The sequence below is a fragment of the Rhinopithecus roxellana genome, chromosome 8, assembly GCF_007565055.1.
Source record: "Rhinopithecus roxellana isolate Shanxi Qingling chromosome 8, ASM756505v1, whole genome shotgun sequence".
In the NCBI taxonomy this organism is placed as follows: domain Eukaryota; kingdom Metazoa; phylum Chordata; class Mammalia; order Primates; family Cercopithecidae; genus Rhinopithecus; species Rhinopithecus roxellana.
In genome coordinates, this window is record NC_044556.1 from 316398 (window position 1) to 329085 (window position 12688).

At 52.6% G+C, this 12688-nt stretch overlaps 1 protein-coding gene across 16 annotated transcripts in view; it reads left to right on the top strand.

Moving 5' to 3' along the window:
• The window catches only part of EPS15L1 (epidermal growth factor receptor pathway substrate 15 like 1), a 119788-nt gene that overhangs the window by 43218 nt on the left and 63882 nt on the right, over window positions 1-12688 (top strand). For all 16 annotated transcript variants that reach the window (XR_747795.2, XR_004058779.1, XM_030935898.1 and 13 more), the window contains 5 exons: window positions 1314-1373; window positions 4314-4547; window positions 8516-8673; window positions 11893-12049; window positions 12356-12441. Coding sequence is in view for 14 of the 16 variants with exons in the window: in XM_030935898.1 (XP_030791758.1) it covers window positions 1314-1373; window positions 4314-4547; window positions 8516-8673; window positions 11893-12049; window positions 12356-12441 (695 nt within the window). In the remaining 2 variants the exon portion in view is untranslated. The remainder of the gene's footprint in view (window positions 1-1313; window positions 1374-4313; window positions 4548-8515; window positions 8674-11892; window positions 12050-12355; window positions 12442-12688) is intronic.

Below are 12688 nucleotides of genomic sequence, written 5' to 3' on the forward strand. Positions count from 1 at the left end.
GGCATGCCAGTTAGGGCCAGGGCTCCCCCTGGGCGCTTCTGCCCCTCAGGGCCCCCAGAGGACATTGGGCAATGCCTGGGAACATTTTTAGTTGTCACACCTGGGTCGGGTGCTGCTGGCATCTGGTGGGTCAAGGCCAGGAACGCTGCTCAGTGCCCTGCAGTGCACATGATGGCCCACACCCCAGAGAGTGATCCGGCCCTAACAGGCAGTAGTGCCGAGGTGAGGAAGGCCTGGGCTGAGGGAGGACTGTGGAGCCAGAAAGGCCTGTTGGAATCCTGGATCCCTGGCAAAGTAGGTGGAGGACCCCTTGGAGTCTGTGGAGGCTGGGCTGGGGTGCAGGGACCTGCTACCATCAGGGCTCAGCAGCAGCCAGGTGACAGGACCCCATCTGCCAGGCTGAGGAGCAGGGTGAGGCAGGGTCAGGTGTGTGTTCTGGAGCAGTCCCTGTGGTAGCCATAGGGACAAGACTGGGATAGGGAAGCCAGCTGGAGGCTCTTGGCTGTGCGAACTGGGGAGTCATGAGCCTCGGGCGCAGCAGCAGAGGTGGAGAGGAGGACCCAGATGTGAGAAACCTGCATGGACTGAAGCCCTGATGATTGGCTGGGGAAGGGTGATGGTGACACATGAAGCATTATGGATAGAGCAGTGGGCATCTTCTTAGATCCAGGGACTGGCATCCTGCCCAGCATTGGCCTGGCAGGCAGGTGTGCCCATCCAGGAAGGCTGGCATGGGTTAGGAAGCTGGCAGCGTAATGGTGCTTGAGATCTGCACATGTCTTAGGCATAGTCCAGAACCCACGCCTGCCTGCCTGCCTGCCTCCTCTTCAGCGCACTGAGTGGACCTGACACCTGTCTCACCATCCACTGCTGGGGAGAGGAGACGAGACCCACAGACATGCTCAGACATGAGCTCACAGCCCTGCCCAGCTGAGAATGCAAGGGGTGGGGTGGGGTTTGCAGGAGTGAGCATAGGGAGTGTGGGTGTTTAGGGCAACACCTGTACTCAATCAAAGCTGTCTTTTCTAAGATGCCTCTGTAAGACGATAAAGAGGAAACTCAGGCTAAGTTTAAAGTATAGCCTTGGCCATGATTATAATCATGATGATTGTCAGACCATGCATCTGGTAGTTGACAGTACTTCACAGGTGATGGTTTTTCTGAGAACTCGAAGACTGGTTCTGAAATGTATGTTGACTTCCTTGTCCTGAGCCCAGTGAGTGCCATGGCTGAGAGTCTGAATTCTGGCAGGTGGTCTCACTCTCACCCAATTTTTCCTCCCGCAGTAACCCATGCTGGTCTCTCCCTTGCAGGTCTGGGACCTCAGTGACATTGATAAGGATGGGCACTTGGACCGAGACGAGTTCGCTGTGGTAGGTCCTGCTGTTTCCTTCCCACCTACCCCAGGAAGGAAATGTGCAGTGCACAGGGGTTGCTGGATTCGTTTGTTTTTCTTATTTCTTTCTTTTTTGAGACAGGGTCTCACTCTGTCACCAGGGTGGAGTGCAGTGGCACGATCTTGGCTCATGGCAACCTCTGCCTCCCAGGTTCAAGCAGTTCTCTTGCCTCAGCCTCCCGAGTAGCTGGGACTACAGGCGCCTGCCACCACACCTACCTAATTTTTGTATTTTTAGTAGAGACAGGGTTTCACCATGTTGGCCAGGATGGTCTCGATCTCCTGCTTCGTGATCCACCCGCCTCGGCCTTTGAAAGTGCTGGGATTACAGGCATGAGCCACTGTGCCCGGCCTTCTTTCTTTCTTTTTTTTTTTTGAGATGGAATCTTGCTCTGTCACCCAGGCTGGAGTGCAGTGGTGCCATCTTGGTTCACTGTAGCCTCCGCCTCCCGGGTTCAAGCAATTCCCGTGCCTCAGTCTCCCAAGTAGCTGGAATTACAGGTGCACTCCACCACAGCCAGAAAATTTTTTCGTATTTGTGATAGAGATGGGGTTTTACCATATTGGCCAGGCTGGTCTTGAGTTCCTGGCCTCAAGTGATCAGCCCGCCTCTGCCTCCCAAAGTGCTGGGATTAGAGGTATAAGACACCACACCCGGCCTTCCTTCTTTCATTTTTAAAGTGTTTATCTTGACATAGTTCTTTGTATGTAGAAAAGTTTCATTACAGGTTGAGTGTGTCCTTAATCTGAAAGTCTGAAACCAGAATGCTTCAAGATCTGAAATTTTTTGAGCACCAACATGACACTCAAAGGAAATGCTCATTGGAGGATTTCAGATTTTTGGATTAGTAATGCTGAACCAGTACGTATGATACACACCTTCAGAAATTCAGAAAACTCCAGAATCTGAAACCCTGTGGTCCCAAGCATTTTGGATAAGGGATACTCAACCTGTAATATGGAGAATTATTTTCTGGTTTTGAGACAGAGTCTTGTTTTGTCACCCCGGCTGGAGTGCCGTGACGTGAATACCCTTGCTGCAGCCTCGAACTCAAGCGACCTCCCACAGATAATTCTTTTGAAAACTCTTCGCTCAAATTTCCCAGTGTCGCTAATTTACTACATTTGTCTTATTTTTCTCCTCCTTTCTTCCTCCCTCACTCCCTAACTCTCTCTCCCTCCCTACTGCTGCATGAAGTTTTCCTTTGAACCATTTTAGAGTTAAGTTGCAGACACGATGCCTCTTCATCCATAAACACTTCAGTGCGTATTTCCTAAAAAGAAGGACTTCTCTTACACGTAACCATTATCCACCTCAAAATCAGGAAATTCACACGATAGCATCGCATTTATGGTATTTTGATTATATCCTATATATACACCTTATATTCTGTATGAGGGTGTCTGTTATTATCTAATCCCAGGATATTACTCAGATTTTATCAGTTGTCCCAAAAATGTCCCTTGTGTCTAAAGAGAACCCAGTCCTGTGTGTTACATCCTGTTGTCCTTTTGTCTTTCGTTTCCTGGAATCTAGAACAGTTCCTTCATCTCTCTTCGTGTCTCTCAACATGGACTTTTTGTTTTTTTGTTTTGTTTTGTTTTTGAGAGGGAGTCTTACTCTGTCACCCAGGCTGGAGTGCAGTGGCGCGATCTCAGCTCACTGCAACCTCCACCTCCTGGATGCAAGTGATTCTCCTGCCTCAGTCTCCTGAGTAGCTGGGATTATAGGCGCTCACCACCACGCCCGGCTAATTTTTTTTTTTGTATTTTTAGTAGAGATGAGGTTTCTCCCTGTTGGCCAGCCTGGTCTTGAACTCCTGACTTCAGATGATCTGCCCGTCTCGGCCTCCAAACTGCAGAAATTGCAGGCATGAGCTGCCGTGCCTGGCTTCAACATCAACATTTTGAAGAGCACAGGCCAGCCGTTATGGAGTGTCCCTGGGCCTGGCTGCCAGGTCCTCTTGATGACCCAGGTCGTGCACTGTTGTGGGACAGGAATCCCACAGAGGTCACACCTGCCCCACATGGGTCTCCCACCTGGGGGAGCGTGATGTCAACATGCCTTCTTACTGCCATGTTGACATTCATCACTGGGTCAAGGTGGGGCAAGGTTGTGGGTTCCTCTGGGCAGTTGCTCTTTTTCCCTCAGTGCTCAGTTTGTCTCTTGTGGGGGATGCCTTGATACTGTCAACACCTATGACTCTCAGACTCTTCCCTAAGAGTTCCACCACCGCTGATGAGTCTCGCCTTATTCTGGCAAGATTAATTATGATGATGGTGGCTGCCAAATGGTGATGTGCTCATCAAAACCATCGTTCCTTGCACTTTTATTAGTTGGCCTTCTACAAAGAATTTATTTCTATGGCTGTGGCCTGCCTCATGGATGCATCCTCAGTTCCACTGTTTTTTGTTTTGTTTTATAGAGACAGGGTCTTGCTGTGTCACCCAGGCTGGAGTGCAGTGGCGCGATCACAGCTCACTGCAGCCTCCCTCTCCTGGGCTCAGGCGATCCTCCCACCTCAGCCTCCCAAGTAGCTGGGACTACTCCTGAACGTCTTGAAGTACAAGCCTCTCTTCTGGTGTCTTTAGACTTCCAAATCCAGTACTGGGAAGGTGCCAGCCCTGGAGCCGGTGGCCTCCCTGAGTGGTGAAGGGATGCATACCGAGTCTGGCTTGATTGAATTCTTTCTGTGTGCATTTCAGTCTCGGGGAATAATTCAACACATGTCTTGGAAAGTTACGCATAAAAGATAACTCATCTGAAACGATTTTTGTTTTACTCTGGTGAGCTTGGGAGCGTCCTCACAGAGTGTCTGTCCTGTCACTGCAGCCCCCAAAAGGGCTGCCCTCTGCCTTCTGGTGGTGCCCGGCCCCAGCCTTGTCCCTTCAGCGCCATTGTCGTTTGCACCCGCAGGCCATGCACTTGGTGTACCGAGCCCTGGAGAAGGAGCCCGTGCCCTCCGCCCTGCCCCCGTCCCTCATCCCACCCTCCAAGAGAAAGAAGACTGTGTTCCCTGGCGCCGTCCCTGTCCTGCCCGCCAGTCCCCCACCAAAAGATAGCCTCCGCTCCACGCCGTCCCACGGCAGTGTCAGCAGCCTCAACAGCACAGGGAGCCTGTCCCCCAAGCACAGCCTCAAGCAAACACAGGTATGGAGCCCTCAGCGAGGGCACAGTCCCCTCTCAGAGCACAGTAGGATGTTTCTTGGGAGTTCTTAACATGCAACCCCAGACCAGTCAAGCTTGTGATGAAATGTTTTTAAAAAATATTTGCAGCCAGGCACGGTGGCTCACGCCTGTAATCCCAGCACTTTGGGAGGCCGATGTGGGCAGATCTCGAGGTCGGGAGATTGAGACCATCCTGGCCAACATGGTGAAACCCCGTCTCTACTAAAAATACAAAACATAATTAGCTGGGCGTGGTGGTGCACACCTGCAATCCTAGCCACTCGGGAGGCTGAGGCAGGAGAATCACTTGAACCTGGGACACGGAGGTTGCAGTGAGCTGAGATCACGCCACTGTACTCCAGCCTGGGCAACAAGAGTGAAACTCCATCTCAAAAAAAAAAGTATTCGTTTATCTCATTATTTCAATAGAGATGAGGTCTCCCCATGTTACCCAGGCTGGTCTTGAACTCCTTGGCTCAAGTGATCCTCCTGCCTCGGCCTCCCAAAGTGCTGGGATTACAGGTGTGAGCCACTGTGCCCAGCCTGTGTCTGCAGAGCGCTTGCCAAGAGTTCTTACTAAGTACTGAAGGTCAGGTTGGGGAGGTGCTTTATTGGCAAGGAAGCTAGTGGGGCCAAACTCACTGGCAGGCACAGGTCACCCAGCTTCATAACCCGCCTCTCTGGTGATCTTCTGGTGGTTTTCTCAAGACCCTCTGACTAGACTGATTTTACCAGTGGCCCCTGTTGGGGTGGGGTGGGAGGGTATAGCTCCTGCCCCGAGGACGGCACTGGTAGGATCACAGTCATGAAAACCAGCATTTCTGGGGCCCTATAGTTCGCATGCTCCCCGCACTCCACCTTCCTCATCTCTAGGCCAGCAACACTCTTATCTGGGGCCCCCAAGGCCACCCGATTTTGCCCTCATGCCAGGTTTGAATGAAGCCACTTCCAGCCACCAGGGTCTGATCTGCTTCCCTTGGGACCTGTGACTGCTGAGCCTGCCTTAAAGCCTAGCCCTCACTGGGAGAGCCAGCTCCACGGGCAAGGCTGCCCCGTGTTGGGTTTACAGCCAAGTTCGCACCAGAATCTTGCTGCTGACCTACCCTGAGGCCCCAGAAATCAGGCAGTGAGTTCCTTTTGTTTGCCCAGCAAATATTATTAGGACTCTTGTCATCCCAGAGCCATAATTTCATACGTACTTTCTCTTTTGGACCCGTGGGACACAGAACCGCCCCCCCTTGTTTCTATGTCCTGCCACAGCTCAGCTTGTCTGACTCCCATTACCTCTTAGTGATCCCTGGCTTCTGAGGTTAGCTTGCTGTAGCCCCTTGACTTAAAGGCAGCAAGCCCATTTCTTATTAGAATTCATTTATTGGCATCTTTATGTCCACCAGACTTGAGGCAGCTCACAAAATTTACATAGTACAATGCCACAAGTAAAAGTCAGGTTGCTCTTGCCATCTGAACTCTTATCATTTGAATTAGATCCACAGATTTTTTTTATTTTTTAAATATATAAGAGACAGGATCTTGCTCTGCTGCCCCGGCTGGAGTGCAATGGGGCAATCACAGCTCACTGCTATCTCAACCTCCTGGGCTCAAGTGATCCTTCCACCTCAGCCTCCCCAGTAGCTGGGACAGGTGGATACCACCACACCTACCTAATTTTATTTATTTATTTATTTATTTATTTATTTATTTATTTATTTATTTATTTTGTAGAGATGGCGTCTTGCTGTGTTATGCTGGCTGGTCTTGAATTCCTGGGCTTGAGGGATCCTTCTGCCTTGGCCTCCCAAAGTGCTGGGATTACAGGCATGAGCACTGTGCCTGGCCTAGCTCCATAGATTTTGATAAATTGTTTGATCAAGTCCTTGCTGTACTTCATCACACATACTTGCTACGTGAAACCCCTGAACTAAGCTGATCTGGGTCACATGGTATCCCTTGTTTCCCAAGCTTGCTTTCTGAATTCCCCAAGTTGGTATCAGGAGCCCGTTAGATTTGGACATCACAGGAGACTTGTTCATGAAGAGTAAATGAGTTTAACCATTGTTTCCCAGTCTTGACCATGAGTCCCTTCTCCTCAATCCTATGGACATCTTCGGGTTGTCAACACTGTGATAACTCCTTTTTTTTTTTGAGATGGAGTCTGGCTCTGTCGCCCAGGCTGGAGTGCAGTGGCCGGATCTCAGCTCACTGCAAGCTCCGCCTCCCGGGTTTATGCCATTCTCCGGCCTCAGCCTCCCGAGTAGCTGGGACTATAGATGCCCGCCACCTCGCCTGGCTAGTTTTTTGTATTTTTTAGTAGAGACGGGGTTTCACCGTGTTAGCCAGGATGGTCTCGATCGCCTGACCTCGTGATCCACCCGTCTCGGCCTCCCAAAGTGCTAGGATTACAGGCTTGAGCCACCGCGCCCGGCCTGTGATAACTCTTTGAGAAATCCTTTTTTCCTTTTTTTTTTTCCCCCCAAGACAGAGTCTTGCTGTGTTGCCCAGGCTGGAATGCAGTGGCACAATCTCAGCTCACTGCAACCTCCACCTCCCAGGTTCAAGCAATTCTCCCACCTCAGCCTCCCGAGTAACTGGGATTACAGGTGCCCACCACCACACCTGGCTAATTTTTCATGTTTTTAGTAAGTAGGGTTTCACCATGTTGGCCAAGCTGATCTCAAACTCCTGGCCTCAGGTTGTCTACTCACCTTGGCCTCCCAAAGTGTTGGGATTATAGGCGTGAGCCACCGCTCCCGGCCTAAGAAATCCTTTCGTAACTAAGAGGAATGACTTTGAGTGGCAGTTTCAGGCATCATGGCATTCGTTGAAGGTGAGGAGTGGGTTGCGGCTTTTTTGTACGGTTGCTGTGTGGAGGAGGAACAATCGATCCCTCCAGCCACATTTGCCTGTCCTTTTCCTCTCCACTTCCTCATCATCTAGATAATTCAATCAGGTGTTGATTCTCATTGCTATTATGAGATTGTTTAAAAGGAGTGATTTGTATAAATATTAGTTAAAAAAAAAAACGGGAAGAGGAAAGGCACGTCTAGAGTTCAGGACACAGATGCCGTGAACTATGGCTTGGTGGGTTTATTGAAGGCCCGCGGTAATGCAGGCGGAGTGGGTCACAGAAGGGGCCTGCCCCTGAGTGCCTGAGGGGCCTCGATGCCTCTGAACCAGGTGACCGGGCCCTGGTTGACCCATGATGGCATTTGCCTCTCTCAAGTTAACTGAGCCGGCGGTGAGAGGGGCCGCAGGTGCAGCAGGTGGCCCAGCCCCAGGGCTGTGAACCTCAAGCTGCACTGGGCTTGTGGCTCCGTCTGCCCTGGCGGGGTTGGGACTGCATGAATGTTGGTGGGGCCTCGTGGGTGGCGGCCCTCTTGGATAATGAGGTCTCATTTGTTACCTGTAAGTGGTGTGTCTGCACTGACACCTTGGGGGTATCTGTTGTTTCAGGAGCGGGGTCAGGGACGTAGAGGGGTGGTCTACAGAGTCCTGGGACGGGACACTTTGGCTGCCTGTAGGGCAGCCTCTGGGGGAGGAAGAGTGGGAGGACCAGGGAGGCTGGCATGTGGCAGGGCCGGCTCTCCGGGGACAGTCCTTCCAAGTGGGTGCTCAGGGAGGTCTTTCCTGGCATGTTTGAACCCACCCCCTGAAGATCACAGCCTCCCTCGTGCCCTAGGTGATAGGGCAGATGGACAGGCAGAGCGGGCGATGGGGTGAAGAGAGGTGCAGACTGGCGTCTGGGTGAGCTTCACAGAGCCAGCCTCAACCTGTCTCAGCCTCAGTTTAGCCAGTTACAGAACAAGGATCTCATCTGCCCTCAGCTCATGGAAGTGAGGAGAGTTTGATGCCAAATGTGCATGGAAGTGCTTTAATCGCCCCATCATCAAAAAGCATGTGTCTGGGGGTCATAAAAAGCTCCAGATTAACTCTTTTGCCAAAAACTGTTTCAGCCAACAGTGAACTGGGTGGTGCCGGTGGCAGACAAGATGCGATTTGATGAGATATTCCTGAAGACCGATCTGGATCTGGATGGCTACGTGAGTGGCCAGGAGGTGAAGGAGATCTTCATGCACTCGGGCCTCACCCAGAACCTTCTAGCACACATATGGTGAGGCCGGACGGGTGGCAATCATGGCTGTGGGTGGCTCCAGGGGGCCTATGGGTGAAGACTGTGGAGGGTGGTGGTCAGGGGGCCCCCTCCAGCTTGTCACAGGCTTCCACTGTGTCTGGCGTCCTTTATTCTCCCCGGCCTGACAGAGGTTGAGCAAGGTGCATGTGCCAAGGCTTGAAGCCCACACTCCATGCTGGTCAGTTCACTGTCTTCCAGTAGGAGGGTCCTCTGGCCCCTCTCAAGAGCTCCCAGGCCATCTGCTCACACAGCTGGGCCCTGTTCTTGCTGGCCATGATACTAGTTCTAGCAGGAGGCCTGGCCTTTGCCACAGCTGCCTTCGGGAGGTGTGGGCAGCAGGGTCTTGGAGCCTCTAGCAGAATGGCCTAGGGGGTGGTGACGGGGTTGGGGGCTACAGCTGCCTCCTGTGGGAGGCCCTGCTCTGGAAAGGCCAGTGGTTTGGCTCCCGGCAGGCGGGTGAGCACAGGGAGACCCTTTCTGCACCTCAGAGCCCAGTAGAGGAGTCGGCCTCACCCCCACTTTCCCCCAGGGCTGGACACAGCTGACTTTATAGGGCTGGGCACTCCTCTTGCCACTGGCCAGGGCTGAAGTCACTTTTGAGCTTGTTGCTCAGAACTTTGTGGCCTTAGAGAAGGCTTCACTTGGGAGCTATCAAAAGGAGAGAATTGTTGGATAATTCTCAAGAGGCAAATCCCTCCAAGTAGAGCAGTGAAATTCAGGATGTTACTTAGTGGCTTGGGGGAAACGACTGTCCTTAGTGGTAATTCACAGATGTCCATACTGTGAGGTGGGAGACTGAGAACCAGCTGTCACAGAGTCATCACCCAAACGGCCAAGCCACCTCCGACTGGCTAGGGACAGTGGGTCTCACCTGCCTCGGATCCACTGTCCCTTTTAGAAACCACAAAAACAGTGTCCCCTTTATGACTCTGAAACCAACACACACACAATTCCTGGTTAGCGCCCTGACACCCTGACTGTCATGTCCAGGGGCAGTAGAGGGAACGTGATTTATAATGCATGCTCCAATTGGTACATGATGTAACGACGTGGAAATGACACAGGAAGTCATGAATCCAACTGGATCAAAAGAAGGAACTCGGAGGTCATTCCATGCAGGCAGCAAAGGGAAAGGAAAGGATAATTGGGCTCTCGAATAAACAACCACGAGGAAAGATGTGTCTGTGGGTGCCCGGGACGGGGCCATGGCCCAGTGTAGACGACACACCTCCTAGGAGGGACTGGAAGGAGGGGGAGCATGAAGATGGAGGCTTTGTCCCTGCGATGGCCGCCACTGTACAGGTCAGCAGGGCAGGATGTGTCAGAGGCGGATGGCCACCGACTGAGCCACCCCCAAGCCTGCTTCTCCCTTTTTCTCTCAGAACCCTCCGCAGGTGGGCGTCGGACCCCATGCTCCTTGAGAGATGGCCGGAGCAGAGAAGCTGCAGCACATGAGCAGGCTGGGGCCCGCAGGGGTAGACTGGGGAGAGAGAGTGGCAGTGTGAAATCGTCAGGGCCTCCAACTGTGGGGACAACTAGGCATTTTAAAGCAGCCTTTATCAGCGACGTTCCTTGAAATCTGCTCATTCTCCGCAACTGTTCGCGCACCGCATTTGGGCATAAATAAGTCTGTTAGTACTGTCCCAGCTCTCTTTGGTAGAGGGGGAAGCTTCTGCCATAACGGCTTCTGCCGTAACTACACAGGAGGTGGGAAATGAGGTCCCACGTTGAGAGGGTGGCATGGGTGAAGGAAGACATTTTTCACAGACCCCAAGGCCTTATCCTTGATCAACAAGGGTCCTTTCCTTTCCTGGCTGCTTCCCCCGCTTTTTTTTTTTTTTTTTTTTTTGAGACAGAGACTCACTCTGTTGCCCAGGCTGGAGTGCATTGGCGCGATCTCTGCTCACTGCAACCTCTGCCTCCCAGGTTCAAGTGATTCTTGTGCCTCAGCCTCCTGAGCAGCTGGGATTACAGGCCACCATGCTCGGCTAATTTTTGTATTTTTAGTACAGACGGGATTTCCCCATGTTGGCCAAGCTGGTCTCGAACTCCTGACCTCAGGTGATCCGCCCACCTTGGCTCCCAAAGTGCTGGGATTACAGGCGTGAGCCACCATGACCGACCCTGGCTGGCTCCTTGATTATAAGTGTCGGGGAGCCTCTCACCTCAGCTCCGTGGAACCACTATGTGCTGCTATTCAGATGCTGCCTTGGCCTATCTTTCAGGACATCCAAGAGCCATGTGGGCAGAGGATGCTTAGTTGTGGGGGACTGTCGGGTGCATTGCGGCCATGCCCCTGTAGCAGCCTCATTTGGGCACAAGAGGAGTGTTTTAGTCCATTGGGCTGCTGTGACAAACTGCCATGGACAGAGTGGCTTAGAAACAGACGTTTCTCACAGCTCTGTAGGGTGGAAGTCCGTGATCCAGGCACCGGCAGATCCAGTGTCTGGTGAGGGCTCACTGCCTAGTTTGTAGATGGCCACCTGCTTGCTGTGTCCTCACATGGCAAAAGAAGCAGAGAGAGCCTTCTGGAGCCTTTTTTATAAGGGCACTAATCCCACTTACAAGGCTCCACCCTCATGACCTCATCACCTCCCAGAGGCCCCATCTCCCAACACCATCCCATTGAGGGGTAGGATTTGGACATAGGAATCTGGGGGGACATTAACATTCTGTTCATAACAAGGAAAGAGAGTCATTGCTGATTCTTCCTTCATCATGATGACACCCCAAAGTGCTGCTGTCACCCCCACTGAAGGCCAGTGACCGGGGCCATTCAGATGACCCAGAGCCGCGTGTGGATGCTTGGTCTCCGCACCCATTTCCACGGAAGGGCTGGTCTACTCCACGCATGCGACATCAGAACCTGCCCCACGCACGAGATAAACCAAAGAAAGAGGCAGCTGCATCTCTTAGCCCTAGTGAGGTTTCCCAAGGGATCGGCTCCTCAGCCCAGGGGCAGGGGCTCAGGGTTCTCCAGCCCCGACAGCCCTCCTAGGGTGGGGGACGCTGGGAGTGGGAAACCCCCCGACCACTTTCTGGGAAGGAGATGTGAAGTAGGAAAGGAGCTGGGGCTTGCCACTGCGCCTTGCCATTGTTTTTGTCACTGTGATTTTTGAAAAGCATGGGATCGGTGACTTGTGTTCAGGCTGAGTCGGCACCTGTGATGTGTAATTAGCATCCCCACGTTTCTCCCAGGGCCCTGGCCGATACGAGGCAAACGGGGAAGTTAAGCAAAGACCAATTCGCGTTAGCTATGTATTTCATTCAGCAGAAGGTCAGTAAAGGCATCGACCCCCCTCAAGTCCTCTCGCCAGACATGGTCCCGCCCTCAGAGAGAGGCACGCCTGGCCCGGTGAGTGCTGGTCACGCCCTGGGGGTATTCACATCCCTTTCTGCCACCTGCCACCAGGTGGCACTGGTGGCACAGCCCACAGTCGGTGGTGGGTGCTGCCTGTGGTGCCTGCCTTCCCCAGTAGGGGCCCCTGGGAGGGTGGCTTGGCTGCCTAGGTATTTCCCCAGGCAGGGGGCTGGCACTTTGGCTACCTCACCCTATGTACTAAAGGGACAGTTTTACCCCTGGGCCCGAGACCTGCTGGTGCCTCCTGTCAGGTGATGTCAGATTGCTAATTAGAGATCTCGCCTCTGAATTTGATTCTAGGACAATTCAGGCTCTCTCGGCTCCGGGGAGTTTACTGGCGTGAAGGAGCTCGATGACATCAGTCAAGAGATTGCCCAGTTACAAAGGTACGTTGGAAACGGCCCGTCCCTCCACATCCAAACGTTACACGAACTCTCCCAGGTTGTTATCGGAAATATCAGAGACTCACCTGGAAGTTTGCTCATCACAGGTTTATTCAGAAGGAAGGAAAAGATACAGCTTCTGAGGTCCTTAACTGGCTCAGGGGGCTCGAAGAATGACATTTTCCATTTGAATCAGCCTCAGCCAGAGCCCGTGGCAGCTGTGTGGTCCCAGGCAGGTCGTGGGCAGAGC